The 13,327-nt window shown below is 35.5% G+C and overlaps 1 protein-coding gene across 4 annotated transcripts in view; it reads left to right on the forward strand.

Moving 5' to 3' along the window:
- BCAS3 (BCAS3 microtubule associated cell migration factor) overlaps positions 1 to 13,327 on the forward strand; it is a 595,828-nt gene that overhangs the window by 278,985 nt on the left and 303,516 nt on the right. For all 4 annotated transcript variants that reach the window (XM_061176783.1, XM_061176782.1, XM_061176784.1 and 1 more), the window contains exons 17-19: positions 1,411 to 1,535; positions 3,525 to 3,690; positions 5,652 to 5,752. In XM_061176783.1, the coding sequence (XP_061032766.1) occupies positions 1,411 to 1,535; positions 3,525 to 3,690; positions 5,652 to 5,752 (392 nt within the window). The remainder of the gene's footprint in view (positions 1 to 1,410; positions 1,536 to 3,524; positions 3,691 to 5,651; positions 5,753 to 13,327) is intronic.

A 13,327-nucleotide genomic window follows, 5' to 3' on the forward strand; every position in this document is an offset into this window, starting at 1 on the left:
TTCTACACGTTACCTAATACAGTGGTTCTTAAACCTGAACGTGTGCCAGAATCTCCTGGAGGGCTATTAAAAACACAGATTGTCATGCCCCACCTCCAGAGCGAGGAGTGTGGCCTGATGAATATTTGCATGTCTAAGAGGTTCTCAGTGCTACTGGCCAGGGACCACACTTTAAGAACAAATAAAATGCTGTAAACCTTAAAATAACCTTAAGAGGTAGGCATTGCTGTCTTTCTATTTTATATATTTTATATATTAGTTGTCTGAGCACTGAGAGGTTAAATAACCTAATCAAAATTCACACAGGTAAAAAAGTGGCAGCCCTGGGATTCAGATTTGTGTTTCCACCTGACTCCAAAACCCAGTCTTTCTCTGTCTAACCGTACTTCACTAAAAGATAAAGAGATAAAGGATAGTGAGCAAACGAAGGTAGAAATAATGTTATTTGACATTGGAGACTGAGTAGCAGCGGCGGAACATTATTCTTGTGCCCCGACTGGGCTGTGATCTTGACCAGTGTACAGTGGGGCTATTTCCTGGTCTACGAGTCAGAGACCATAATACACCATTTCTCTAAGGTGCCTGACAAAATTCCTAAGGAACTTTGGGGCAGCCTTTGACAAATTGGGAGAGAAGAGAAATATAGGATTTGCAAGAAGATGAAAGGTTGATATCAGAAGTCAATGGTATTAGAAGCTGAAAGCTGATTTGGGGAAAACAAAGAGGACAGCAAGTACTTTTTTATGGTAGTTATGTGAAGTAGCAGAAGTTACTTAATGTGCCCTCAAACATAGGAGAAGCAGAATAAAAATAGACCTATCATCTTCACAAATCCACAAAGAAAAAATAAACAAGAAATAGGAAGATCAGTGACTGTAATCGCATTAGATCTTTAGGCCTACTCACCAGACATTGTCTAACCATACATACATGTCTGAGAGCATTGTCAGGATTCCATTCTGTATCATCTCGTGTTTTCATACATGCTGTCTCCATTCAACTGTATTGTCAGTCCCACATTTTATATATTGAAGTGAACTGATAAACTATTCTATTATTATGAGATGTTTTTGCTGGTTCTGTTGTTCCACTTTGAAATATCCAGGGAAATGTTATCTATCTCAAATGGGTCGACATGGATTTTGCCAGCACATTCTTCAAAAAGAAGCTAATTTTTATTGGTATAAGTTGCTATTCTGATAATACTCTGGAGCTTTGAACTAGTTTTACTTTTACTGCAGATCACAGTCTCACAACCACCAGTTAAGTTATACTTATGGCAAAATGCATGTCCACATGGGAGCGTTTGAATACTTAGGGGCAAATTTTAAGGGAAATATGTCATTTTCTCAAGGACCATGATTTTATCATAGTAATTTTTCTTTTTTTACTATCATTTTATTTTTTAAGCAAAGTTAAACCACCTCCACAAATCTCACCCAGCAAATCAGTGGGCGGAGAATTTTGCGTGGCTGCGACGTTTGGGACATCCCGATCGTGGTTTGCAAATAATGCAGGTCTGAAAAGAGAAAAAGGTACGTATTTTTACTGAAGTTAAACTTGCCATTTGTAATTTTTGTTTCTTGAGGAAAATTCAGAGCAGTTCTCTTTGAATAATCTTGAGCCCAACAATAGAAAAAAATTTTCCCACTCAACGTGTCTCTCCTCAACTACTCAAGTCTCAAGACGACAGGCTATCCTCTCACTATTAATGTGGAATAAATTGCCCACTGAGTGTTTTTATTTTGTTTTGCTGGTGACAATATACAGGTGTTCTCAGTGCTGTCAATTCCATACCATTATATTTAGCTTTTACATTTTTATCAAACTAATTTCATGCCATTGTCTATAAAGTGTGGAGAGGAAAAACGTTGTTTTCCCTATTTTAGAGATGAAGAATTTGAGATCAGTGAGTTTAAATAATTTAGCTAAAATCACTAGTTAGTAGGTTATGCTATCAGAGTTTGAACCCAGGTTTTCTAATGCTAAATCTGTCCTTAAAAAATAATCTACAACAACTCTGCCATGTTATAAATTAAAAGATAAAAACAGGCTCCCACTCAGAAATAAGAATCATCTTTTATGGTAACCATTGTCCCTTTGAACTTATATAGTGTTGTTGTTGTTGTTTTTAAAATCCCTCCTTTGACCACCAGAGTCAACTTATATAATTACTCTTTTAGTATGTGATTCCTCATTGTTTCTGTTTAGAAAAGAGTGCCTGCATTCGTGGACCAAGTGTTTAATTTTGAGTGTTAAAAATTTCCTCTTATTATTGTGATACTATTAAAGTAGGTCAGAAACCGAGTTGTTAGCGAGGCACTTTTCTGACAGGTTCCACAGGCTGTATTGTTCTTGGCAAAATGGCTCTCCTTTACGCTTAATACTGGCAGTCAGACATCAGCCCTTTCCCTTGTTATCGCCTTTCAGTGGCCCTTTCCTTGGAAATAGGATCCCAGGCACAGCAGGCTCTTTACCTAAGTGGGAGAGGATACAGTAAAGTATGCAAGCCTTCCATTTTCTTATCCCATCTTTATTTTTTTGTTACCTCCTCAGCTTTAATGATGCTATCGAAATGACTTTTTGTTACTAGTTAAAACCCTCTGTGAAGCTCGATTTCAAATGCTTCTCGCTTCTGTTCTAATTACCCTTTTAACTTGCTATTCCTTTATGTCCCACTACTGGTCATTAGCCATTTTCTCAAAGCAGCTGTAATTGAGTCCTCTGGCGTAGAGATAAGCTAACCCACCCAGCATTCATGAGGGATTTTATATGCTCCTAGGTTTACTGTAAAACCCAAGATAGAGGATTAAACCTGGTTTGGTAGTGAGGACATGTGTACTCCTTATAAAGTCATTTGATTAGATCCATATTCAGCACCTGACCTCAAAGTATGACTGGTCTTCATTTGCCATGGGAGGAAAGAAGGAAGAGGATTGAGAGGAAGGAAGGATGAGGATTTGGGGGAGGAGGACGTGTATGTGTTTTTCATTTGTCTGTTCGTTTTAATCCAGAAATTTAAAGGAGGAAGTTTCCTGAGAGAGAGTAGATGAGAAGTTAGGCTGATTTAGGCAAAGGGTCTCTCATGCAGTTGAGTTGGTGCATCCAGTGTAACTAACTCTTAGCCCATACAGGGTTCCTTTCCTGTCAGTCCTTCCCTGTCCCACCTGATACCATTCATTTTTCGTAATGTGGGACAAATTACTACACTGAAGGCAAATACAGAAGACTGTATAATATTGTTTGAGCATACTAGAATTTTGAGTATATTTATGTCATTCTTGAAATAAATTGCTTAAATTTAAAAATATTTTGATAGCATAGAACTTTTCATATTCGGTAGCATCTACTTATAAGAGACAATTTTGAGGCAAGGAGCAGGCACCACGTGAAAAAGTTCCTGCCTCCTTATTTTCTCTCAGCAACCTCAGGAACGGACTGAAGGGTCAATAACTTGTAAAAATGGTGCTGTGCTCCTTTTATGCCAATATCACATATCCAGGATCTGTTTTCCTGTTTTGTAGATCAGTCCAAACAAGTTGTAGTTGAATCCCTCTACATTATTAGCTGCTACGGGACCTTAGTGGAGCACATGATGGAGCCACGACCGCTTAGCGCTGCCCCCAAGATCAGCGATGACACCCCACTGGAAATGATGACATCTCCCCGAGCCAGCTGGACTCTGGTTAGGTAGTATCTCTTTTTGTTTTTTTGTTTTTTTGGTTTTTTTTAACAGCTTTGTTGAGATACAAAATATTAAAAGTGTACAATTTGATAAGGTTTGACGTATGTATACAGCTGTGAAATCATCCCCATAATTAACATTATAAATATATCCATCACCTCAAATGTTTTCTTATGCCTCTTTCTAATCTCTCACCTGCCCCCCCTTTATCCCTACTTCACCTACTGAGCCCTAGGCAACCACTGGTCTGTTCTCTGTCACTATAGATCAGTTTATAATTTCTAGAATTTTATATAAATGGAATCAGAGTGCATAGTCTTTTTGTCTTCTTTCTCCCAGCAAAATTATTTTGATTTATCCCTGTTGTGTTTTTTGATAATTCATTCCTTTTTTAATTGAGGTGCAATTTACATGTAATACATATAATACAATTCACCCACTTAAAGTGAATTTTCACTAGGTCGTGCATCCATCACCACAATCAATTTTCATCACCTCCCAAAGAAATCCCGTACCCATTAGCAGTCATCCCCTCCCCCCCTCATTTTCCTTCAACCCTTCAGCCCTAGGCAACCACCAGTTTATCTCCTGTCTCTGGATTTGCCTACTCTGGACATCTCATGTAAATGGAATCAGGCAAAATGTGACCTGTTGCATCTGATTTCCTTTACTTAGTATAATGTTTTTAAGGTCCATCCATGTTGCAGCATGTAGCAGAACTTAATTCCTTTTTTATGGCCAAATAATATTCCATTGCATGGATATACCACATTTTGTTTATCCATTCATCAGTTGATGGACATTTCCACAGTTTAGTTGTCATGAATTATGCTCCTGAGAATATTCATGTACAAATTGTTGTCTGGTCCTATGTATTCAGTTGTCTTTCGTGTATGCCTTGGAGAATACCTCCCTTTGAACTTCTTTCTCCTCGCATCTTTGAGTTACCTTTTCTAGGACTTGTTTTTTTTTCCTATCCCACATAAAGAGCTTTAGTGCTTCCCCTATTTCCAGTCTCATGCTCACTGCAAATAGAAAGTACATTGAGATAGCCATTATGGGGAATGGAAACTAATATAAATAGATTGGAAGGTTTCCTTTAAAGTGATTCCCCAAGATATAATGGTTTATCACTGTAAAAATGTTTATTAACAATCAGAGTCCTTCTCAAAAGTACGTAATCATTAGAACCTTTATAATCTAGTATAAAGATGGAGAAATAAGATCTAGGATAAAATCCATTCAATATAGCGTACAATAGTATAGGAGAGACAGAAAAAATTGGTCCTGACGTGTATGGAAGGAAACAGACAAAAATGGATATGAAAATGATCTCTCTCCTTATGACATTTTAAAATATTCTTATATTGATTTTTGGAGGCTCTACCATTCTTTATTAGTACTTTACTGCACTGGATTGATCTGATCAATATCTTATTTATCAAGCTATTTAGGAATGGGCAGATCTAATTAAAATTACTGCACCATCATTGAAATAAGTGGCTTATTTTGGCATTCAGATGCTAATTAGGTCTTTAATAAGTCAACCATTAACTGTGTTTTTTTAAGCCATTTTTAATCTGCTTTTATTTTATTTTAAAATGTATACATATTCTAAGAATAGAGAGCTCTAACAAGTGTCAGAAATTAGGTAAAAATTAGTTGTGACATTTGAATTCCACACTTCCTCTCTGTTCAATGTTTTGTATGTCTTGTCTATTGTATTGAAGGGTCGTCTGCTTTAAACTAATATTGGCTGTATGTAATTTGTATGACTCACTGCTACCTTTTTATTCTTTCTAAGCAGATGGCCTTGTGTTTCAGGTTTCAGCACTCCAACAAGTTCATTTTAATGATTACAAAGATAGTGTGAGTTTATATCAATGTCTGTAAGTGGTGACAGTGATGGTGATTTACATCCCATCTATTAAGCCTGAATATTAATATTCTTCTGCTGTTTCCTTAGAACTCCTCAATGGAATGAATTGCAACCACCATTTAACGCAAACCACCCTCTGCTCCTCGCTGCAGATGCAGTACAGTATTATCAGTTCCTGCTTGCTGGCTGTGAGTAGTTCTCATTTTTTTCCTTCCATAGAGTATTTTGAGCTTTCATTTTAAAATGCTGACTTTTAATGCAACCATGCATATTACCACTGGTCCATAGGCCAGAGGCCGTAAGTAATCAGACTGAGGCAAGTAAGATATTTAATACAAATGTATACCATAAGCTTTAGCACACATTAAGTATGCCTCTAGCTGTTCACATTCCCTGGCCATGAGATATCTGGTGGGCTCAAAATTTTTTTTAAAAAATGATACTAGGATATAATAAAGTTTCATGAAATTGGAATTTATTTCTGACATGAAAAAAGTTACGCACTTTTCACTGTGAAAATTGTATCAGCAGGCTTTTCGCTTTGTAGAATTTTACTTGCAATAATGAAGTAGTGATTCCAGCTCCATCAGGATTTTGTTTGTTTACTTTTATACCTAAGCCCTAACATTTGTAGAGATTGACTGGATTCTTTTTTTACTGAAGGAGAAAAAATGTAGATTGAACTAGAAACAACCTTCTTTGTAGGTGAGGCCTGAAAAGATAATTTAATATTTATTATCCAGTTTATGGTCATAGAATTAAAAATTCTTTACAATTATAATTCAGTTTTGTAGAATTCACTGGATCCTTAATTTTACTTGATGGCTCTGAGTACTGCATGTGTTTAAGAAACTTTCTAAAAATCAACACTGACATGTTTTTAATGGAGTTTTGTTGAATCAGACTTAATTTCTTGCCTAGCTGTATTATGCAGCATGAAGTAAAATATTTGTAAAACAATTTTATTTTATGTTTATAATGTGTTACATGTTATACTGGAAACAGAGAAAGTGTATTGACTTTGCTCTAAAGTTACGAAACTCTATAATTGTAACAAATAGTTGGCAGTCTCATTCTCTTGTATCATAGAACTCGCTGATTCTTCTTCTTCATGTATTTATTGAGTGACTTCTATGTGTCAGGAACTTGTGGTTTAAATGAGAATAGTATGTTGCTTATGTCCTCAATGAATTCAGTATCTAATTCAGGAGACAGGTGTTAAAAGATAAAAGGAAATGAGGCAGGTGCATCAGTGAAGGGTTATACATTGAATTATGAGGGCAGTGACTTAAGTTGCCAAAGCTTTCACAGAGGGATAATAGGTAAGTGGTTTTCTGGTTCCAAGAAGCAGAGTACATAAAAGTTGTTAGGGTCTAGGTTATCTAAGCATATATTTAACTCTATCATATGACTTGGAAAATACATGACATTTATGTAATATCAGTGTTCACGAGAACATTTCCCCCTGCTTCTCAATAGGGGTGATAATAACTAATTGTTGGATTAAGTGTAGGTAACTTTTTCAGAATTAATATTGGTTTTCTTTGTTTAGTTATTTTGATAGGTCTGCTCAGTAGACAAACAGTAGCAAGTCCCAAATATGTGAGAAAAAGATATGGGCAAAAAAAAAAAAAAAAGCAACTATCTCTATTCCTTAATTTTTTTGTTCCAGTGAATTAAGCTGATGGATATGACTTTATTTTAGCAGCTCTACTTGCACGGTTGAAGAACCACCACTGTAGGCAGTAGCAAGCCATCAGTTGTTTTCAAGCATTGGAACGACACCATCAGAACTGCATCTTAGAAAGATCACCCTGGCAGTGTTGTAATAAGAGGTTCGGGGTGGGGGGGAGTGGAGGCACAGTGATCCTGGAGCAAGATGAGAGGGCTTTAGTTAAGGCTGTTTGCAGAGAAGACAGGACAAACCCGTGAGATGTTGCACAGTTGGACTAGAACAGAATTAGACAATTTGAAAGAAAGTAGTCACTGATGACTCTATGGTTTCTAAATAAAATACATAATATAATGCATTTAATGTGAGACCTTTTGAATTCCAGATGGACTAGCATTGGGATAAGGGTGAAAAGGCCTAGTTTCCAGTTCTAGACCACCTCTCAATAACTTGGAAAATATAAAGTATCAGTAATGATACTTGCTCTTATGAAGGTGTTACTATGGTCAGTGAAGTGATGCTAAAGTCCTTTAAAAACTGTAAAATAATCTATACATTTAAGCATCATTCTGAACCTCTGTTTCTTATCTCAGAAGTGCGTATTTTCAAATATTAGACTTCAGGGACTTAACAATGGAATCCCTATTCTGAATATGTGATTTTGACGATGTTGCCAGATCTGTCATCTAAGTGATAGACTTAATATGTCTGTCATATATCTAAGTGACATAATTATGTTTCCTCTTACCTAGTAAAATGTTACTATAGATATAACTTAATAAGTTAAAAAATACCTAAGAGGCAGGTAATTCTGTAATAATCATTATATTGCTTCTTTACATTGACAGTAGAGACACAGATTTAGCCTGGATTTTTAAAGTCATGTTTTCGACATAAAGAAAGGCTATTTGATCGAGAGTCCTCGACAAGATAGTATATTTCATGACTGAAGCAATTAAATATGCAAAACATGGACATCTGCATCAGAGGAGTAAGAGCTGAAATATAATTGGTAAAAGCAATGCTGGAGCCAGTTTAGAGAGAATGCCTTTGCCTACCCATCTGTTGAGCCCTCTCTGTAAGTTAGAGCCTCATTAAGAAGACTTTCTTATTACCTTCTTGCTTTCTCTCCGGTTTCCCTTACTGAAGCCATTTGAAAAGATGATGTGTATACTGTACCTGGCGGCAGGAAGTTTTTTGTTTTATTTAACCATATTGAAAATCACTTCTTACTTCCCAACCTGCAAACTGTTGATAAATATATTACTGAAGGTATTTTCAAATTTAACCATTTGGAGTAAAACTGTAATGCAAACTTCACAAATGTTGTCAGTATTTTCTTTGATTGTATCTGGATCGGTGGATCAAGTGAAGCAGACTTGTACAAACTCCGGAAATTATAATAATAGTGGACAAAGAATGATGTAAATGGAAATGCGAAAGAGACTTTGTCTCAGGGAGAGGAGAGTAGGAGAGCAGGATGTTTAGCAAGGAATCCCCACTCCCCTTTCAGCCCTGTAATCATAATAAATACACCACTAGTTGTAAACAAAGTTCTGCATGTGTGGTAAAAGGGTGACTGGTGGTAAGGGAAAGGGAAACCTGCCTGAACACTAAAGACTTCTTACCTAAATTTAGTGAAGTAAGTTAAAACTCCAAATTTTGTATTAACTGTAGTCACACTTCCTACCCATATTAATTGAATGGAATGACACAAAATTGAGCAATTTGGGTGTATCATAAATTGACTCATAGAAGCCTGCTCCTTACAAGAGCTGCTCACTATGGAGGTAGAAATCACTCCTTTGTCATTAGGAGGATAAGCCATAAGAAATTGCTGTTTAGAATAAGCGAAAAAAGTCATATGGTTTGAGTAGATTGACTAGTTTATGTGTGCAAAGTGGATATGCAGATGGTAATCTAATCTTGCTATATAGCTCAGTAAAGGTAGAAGTCAAGAATCTAATATAAAAAAAAAGTTTTGCCTGGGTCATAAGAAATCTTGAGAATCGTTTATAAAAAGATTATAGTAGTGGCGATTAGTGATTTTTGTGCTAACGGTATATTTTCTTCCTTCCAAAAAAAAAAAACACACATGCTATAGTTACCTTTTCTAAAATAGGCTTTTTATTTCAGTGTATTTCTTTGCCAAAAACAAAGATAAACATTAGACGAGACTAACAAATATCAACCAGCTTTGAATGTGATCCCAGAGTAGACAATGCTTTTTCTTTAGTCTGCTTCAGAGCTTCCCAAATTGTAAATTAGAAACAGGGCTTACTTGGGAACGTTTTATTTAGGGCAAAAATAATGTTTCCTCCTTTTCTTTCAGGTAATTTGGCAGCAGCAGTATTTTTTAAGTTGCTGACATTAACTAGCTTTGTTGGGGGTAGGTCAGACTTTGAACTTCCAAGATAATCCATGGGTATGTGAGAAGTTCCTCCCTAAGCTTACTGAGTTTTCTTTGTTAAATGGTAACAAAGGATCACTCAACAGAAATATAGCTTTGATACACAATAGAAAGGTGACTGGGATCCATAGAACCCCCCCCAATGTTTTATTGGGGATATAATTGTTTTTCTCTACTTATAAAGGCATTATAGGAAAGGTGAGGAGAGCCTTTGACACTAGATGGAAGGGAATGAAGAACACTGAAAATGGTTAAAGCATATATGTGGGTTTTTTGTTAATTATTTAACTCTCTTTCAAATATAATTCACTGTTAACACAAAAATAGTATCAATGTATTGTGGTCTTTAAAACACATACGTGTGTGTGTGTGTGTGTGTGTGTGTGTGTGTGTGTGACAACAGTAGCATAAAGGCCAGGACTGTGGGAAATGGAACTATACTATTGTAAGTTTTTATAGTATATGTGACTTCAACATCATTTGAAGGTTGTTAAAGATGTATGTAATGAAATAAAAAAACAATCTAAGTGCTCAAAAAAGAAATAAAATGTTAACAAATAAGCAAGTTGATGTAACCCTAAGCATGTCGATGCTCACATTAGTTATAAATGGTCTAAACATCTAAACAAGTCATGGATCAAAAAATAAACCCCAGCTATATGCTGCTTAGGAGAAACCCACTTTTTTTTAATCAGCATTTTTTTATTGAAGTATAGTTGACTTAAAATGTTGTGTTAATTTCTGCTGTACAGCAAAGTGATTAAGTTATATATTCTTTTTTTAAATATTCTTTTCCATTATGGTTTATCATAGGCTATGGAATATAGTTCTCTGTGCTCTACAGTAGGACCTTGTTGTTTATCCGTTCTATATATAAAAGCTTATATCTGCTAACCCCAACCTCCTCCCCCTTGGCAACCACCAGACTGGAGAAACCCACTTTAAACCCTCGCTTGCTACATTAATATAAGACTAAGTAGAACACTCCACCCAACAACAGTAGAACGTACATTCTTTTCAAGTGCACAGGGAACATTGACAAATAGAGACCTTCTTCTGGGCCATAAAACAAGTCTCAATAAGTTTAAAAGCTTTCAAGTTATACAAAGTATGTATATTCTCTGACCACAGTGGAATTAAATAAGATATGATTAACAAGTCTCTGGGAAATCTACAAATATTTGGAAACTAAACAATACACTTCTACATGATACATGGTTCACAGGAAAAGTCAAAAGGGAAATTAGGATTATTTTTAGCTGAATGAAAATGAAAACAGAACACATCCCTATCTTAGACTACTATTCAGGGAAAAAAAATAGTAGATTGAAGTATAAATACATGCAAAAAGTTGGATGATTCTTAAGAACATCATGCGGAGAGACAGAGTATGAGGGAGGGTGTTGAATATTACCATAAAGGGTTCGGTAGATCTTTATGGTGATGGAATCGTTCTGTATCTTTATTACTATTTTAGCAACTTCTTATGAATCTGTAATTCTTTCAAAATAAAAACTTCAGAGGAAAATGAAATATTTGTGGGATGGCACTAAATCACTACTCAAGGTGAAATTTATAGGACTAAATGCCCATGTTATAAAATGAAATCAATGACTCAGCTTTCACATTCAGAAACTAGTAAAGTAGAGCGAATTAAAGCACAAAAAAGGAAATAATAAAGATCAGAGTGAAATCAAGGAAATAGAAAACATAAAAACAATAGAAATAATATAGAAAAATAGGAAAAACTATTTAAACCATAACGTTGTGGTGTGGTTTTCTTCTGCTTGGAGTCTGTGAGATTCTTCAATCTGTGAATTTTTAATTTTCATCAGATTTGAAAATTTTAATGCAGTTACATCTTCACAGTTTTTTTCTGTCACTCTGCTTCTCTCCTTTTGTGACTCCAATTATATGTCTGTTGACAACTTGATATTTTCGCAGCTCACTGATTCTTTGTTCAGTTAAAAAATTCTCTTTCCTTCACTCTGTTTGATTTTGTATAGTTTGTATTTCTATGTATTTATATATATTGTCTTCTGTTCTGCTGTCTAATCTGTTTTATTCAATACATTCTTCATTCCAGATACCATATTTTTCATCTATAAGTTCCATTTGGATGTTCTTTTATATCTTTCATTTCTTTCCTCATCGTGTACCTGTTTGAACATACGAGACATATATTTTGTAATTGTTGTTTTAGAGTCCTTGTGTGCTAATTCTTTTCACCCTGGTATTGCTTAGGGTTTTTCTATTGATTGATTTTTCTTCTTGGTGTGCTTTCCTGCTTCTTTATGTGCCTAATGATTTTTGATAGGATGCTGGGCATTTTTGGTTTCATGTTGTTGAGTGGTGGATTATTCTGTTTTCCTAGGATGTAGTCAAGTTACTTGGAGTAAATTTGCTTCTTTCTTTGTTTATTTTTAAGCTTTGTTATGGAGGGTTCAAAATAACCTTTTGCTTAGGGCTAATTTAATTATTTTAGGAGATAATGTAAATCTAGTCTCTTTTATGTGGCCAGTAGTAGATATGGGTGACCCTAATTATTTTTTACATTTCTGGTCCTTAAATCCTATGTATTATCTTGATATTACATTATACCAGTTCTGCTGCCTTAACTTTTGACTCATTACCTTCCCTAACATAAATACCAATAAAAAACATGTATATGGGTATCTATAACACATTGTGATAAGTGCTTGTTAATAGCATGAATTAATTGGTATAGAAAGGATGGTGAAGGATGAAGGAGGTACAGAGAATTCAAGCCATAGCTGCTGGCACAAAAATGACTTAGGAAACCATAATTCGAAAAGATACATGCACCCCAGTGTTCATTGCAGCACTATTTACAATAGCCAAGGCATGGAAGCAACCTAAATGTCCATCGAAAGAGGAATGGATAAAGAAGATGTGGTACGTATATACAATGGAATATTACTCAACCATAAAAAAGAATGAAATAATGCCATTTGCAGCAACATGGATGGATCTAGAGATTGCCATACTGAGTGAAGTAAGTCAGACAGAGAAAGAGAAATATCGTATATCGCTTATATGTGGAATCTAAAAAGAAGTGATACAAATGAACGTATTTATAAAGCAGAAACGGACTCACAGACTTAGGGAATGAACTTATGGTTACCAGGGGTGGGAGGGTAGAGGGAAGGGATAGTTAGGGAGTTTGGGATTGACATGTACACTCAGTGTTATGTGGCAGCCTGGATGGGAGGGGAGTCTTGGGGAGACTGGATACATGTATATGTATGGCTGAGTCGCTTTGCTGTGCACCTGAAACTATCACAACATTTTTAATCGGCTATATTCCAATATAAAATAAAAAGTTAAAAAAAAAGAAATTCAAAGAAGGAAGAAGTTAATTGTTAGTGGGGATGGAGAGAAGTGGCTGAATTTCAGAGAAATTGAGCAAGTTGCCTCTGTAGGATTTGGGACTATATGAGGTTACTGAAGAAAAGTGAGGAGGAATGGATGACTAGCTTAACAGTAGGTTATGCCATTCATTGAAATATTAAAGAGAAATAATTTTGCCTAGAGTAGGAGAGAGAATTGCTGATTGCAGTGTTGCATCTGTTTTGGTGCATGCAGTATGTATCCTAGTGGTAATATTCAGTAGGTTCTTGGAAATAACTCAGAACCTTCCATGTGTGTATTTATAGATTT

This window comes from Eubalaena glacialis, chromosome 19, assembly GCF_028564815.1.
Source record: "Eubalaena glacialis isolate mEubGla1 chromosome 19, mEubGla1.1.hap2.+ XY, whole genome shotgun sequence".
Classification (NCBI taxonomy): domain Eukaryota; kingdom Metazoa; phylum Chordata; class Mammalia; order Artiodactyla; family Balaenidae; genus Eubalaena; species Eubalaena glacialis.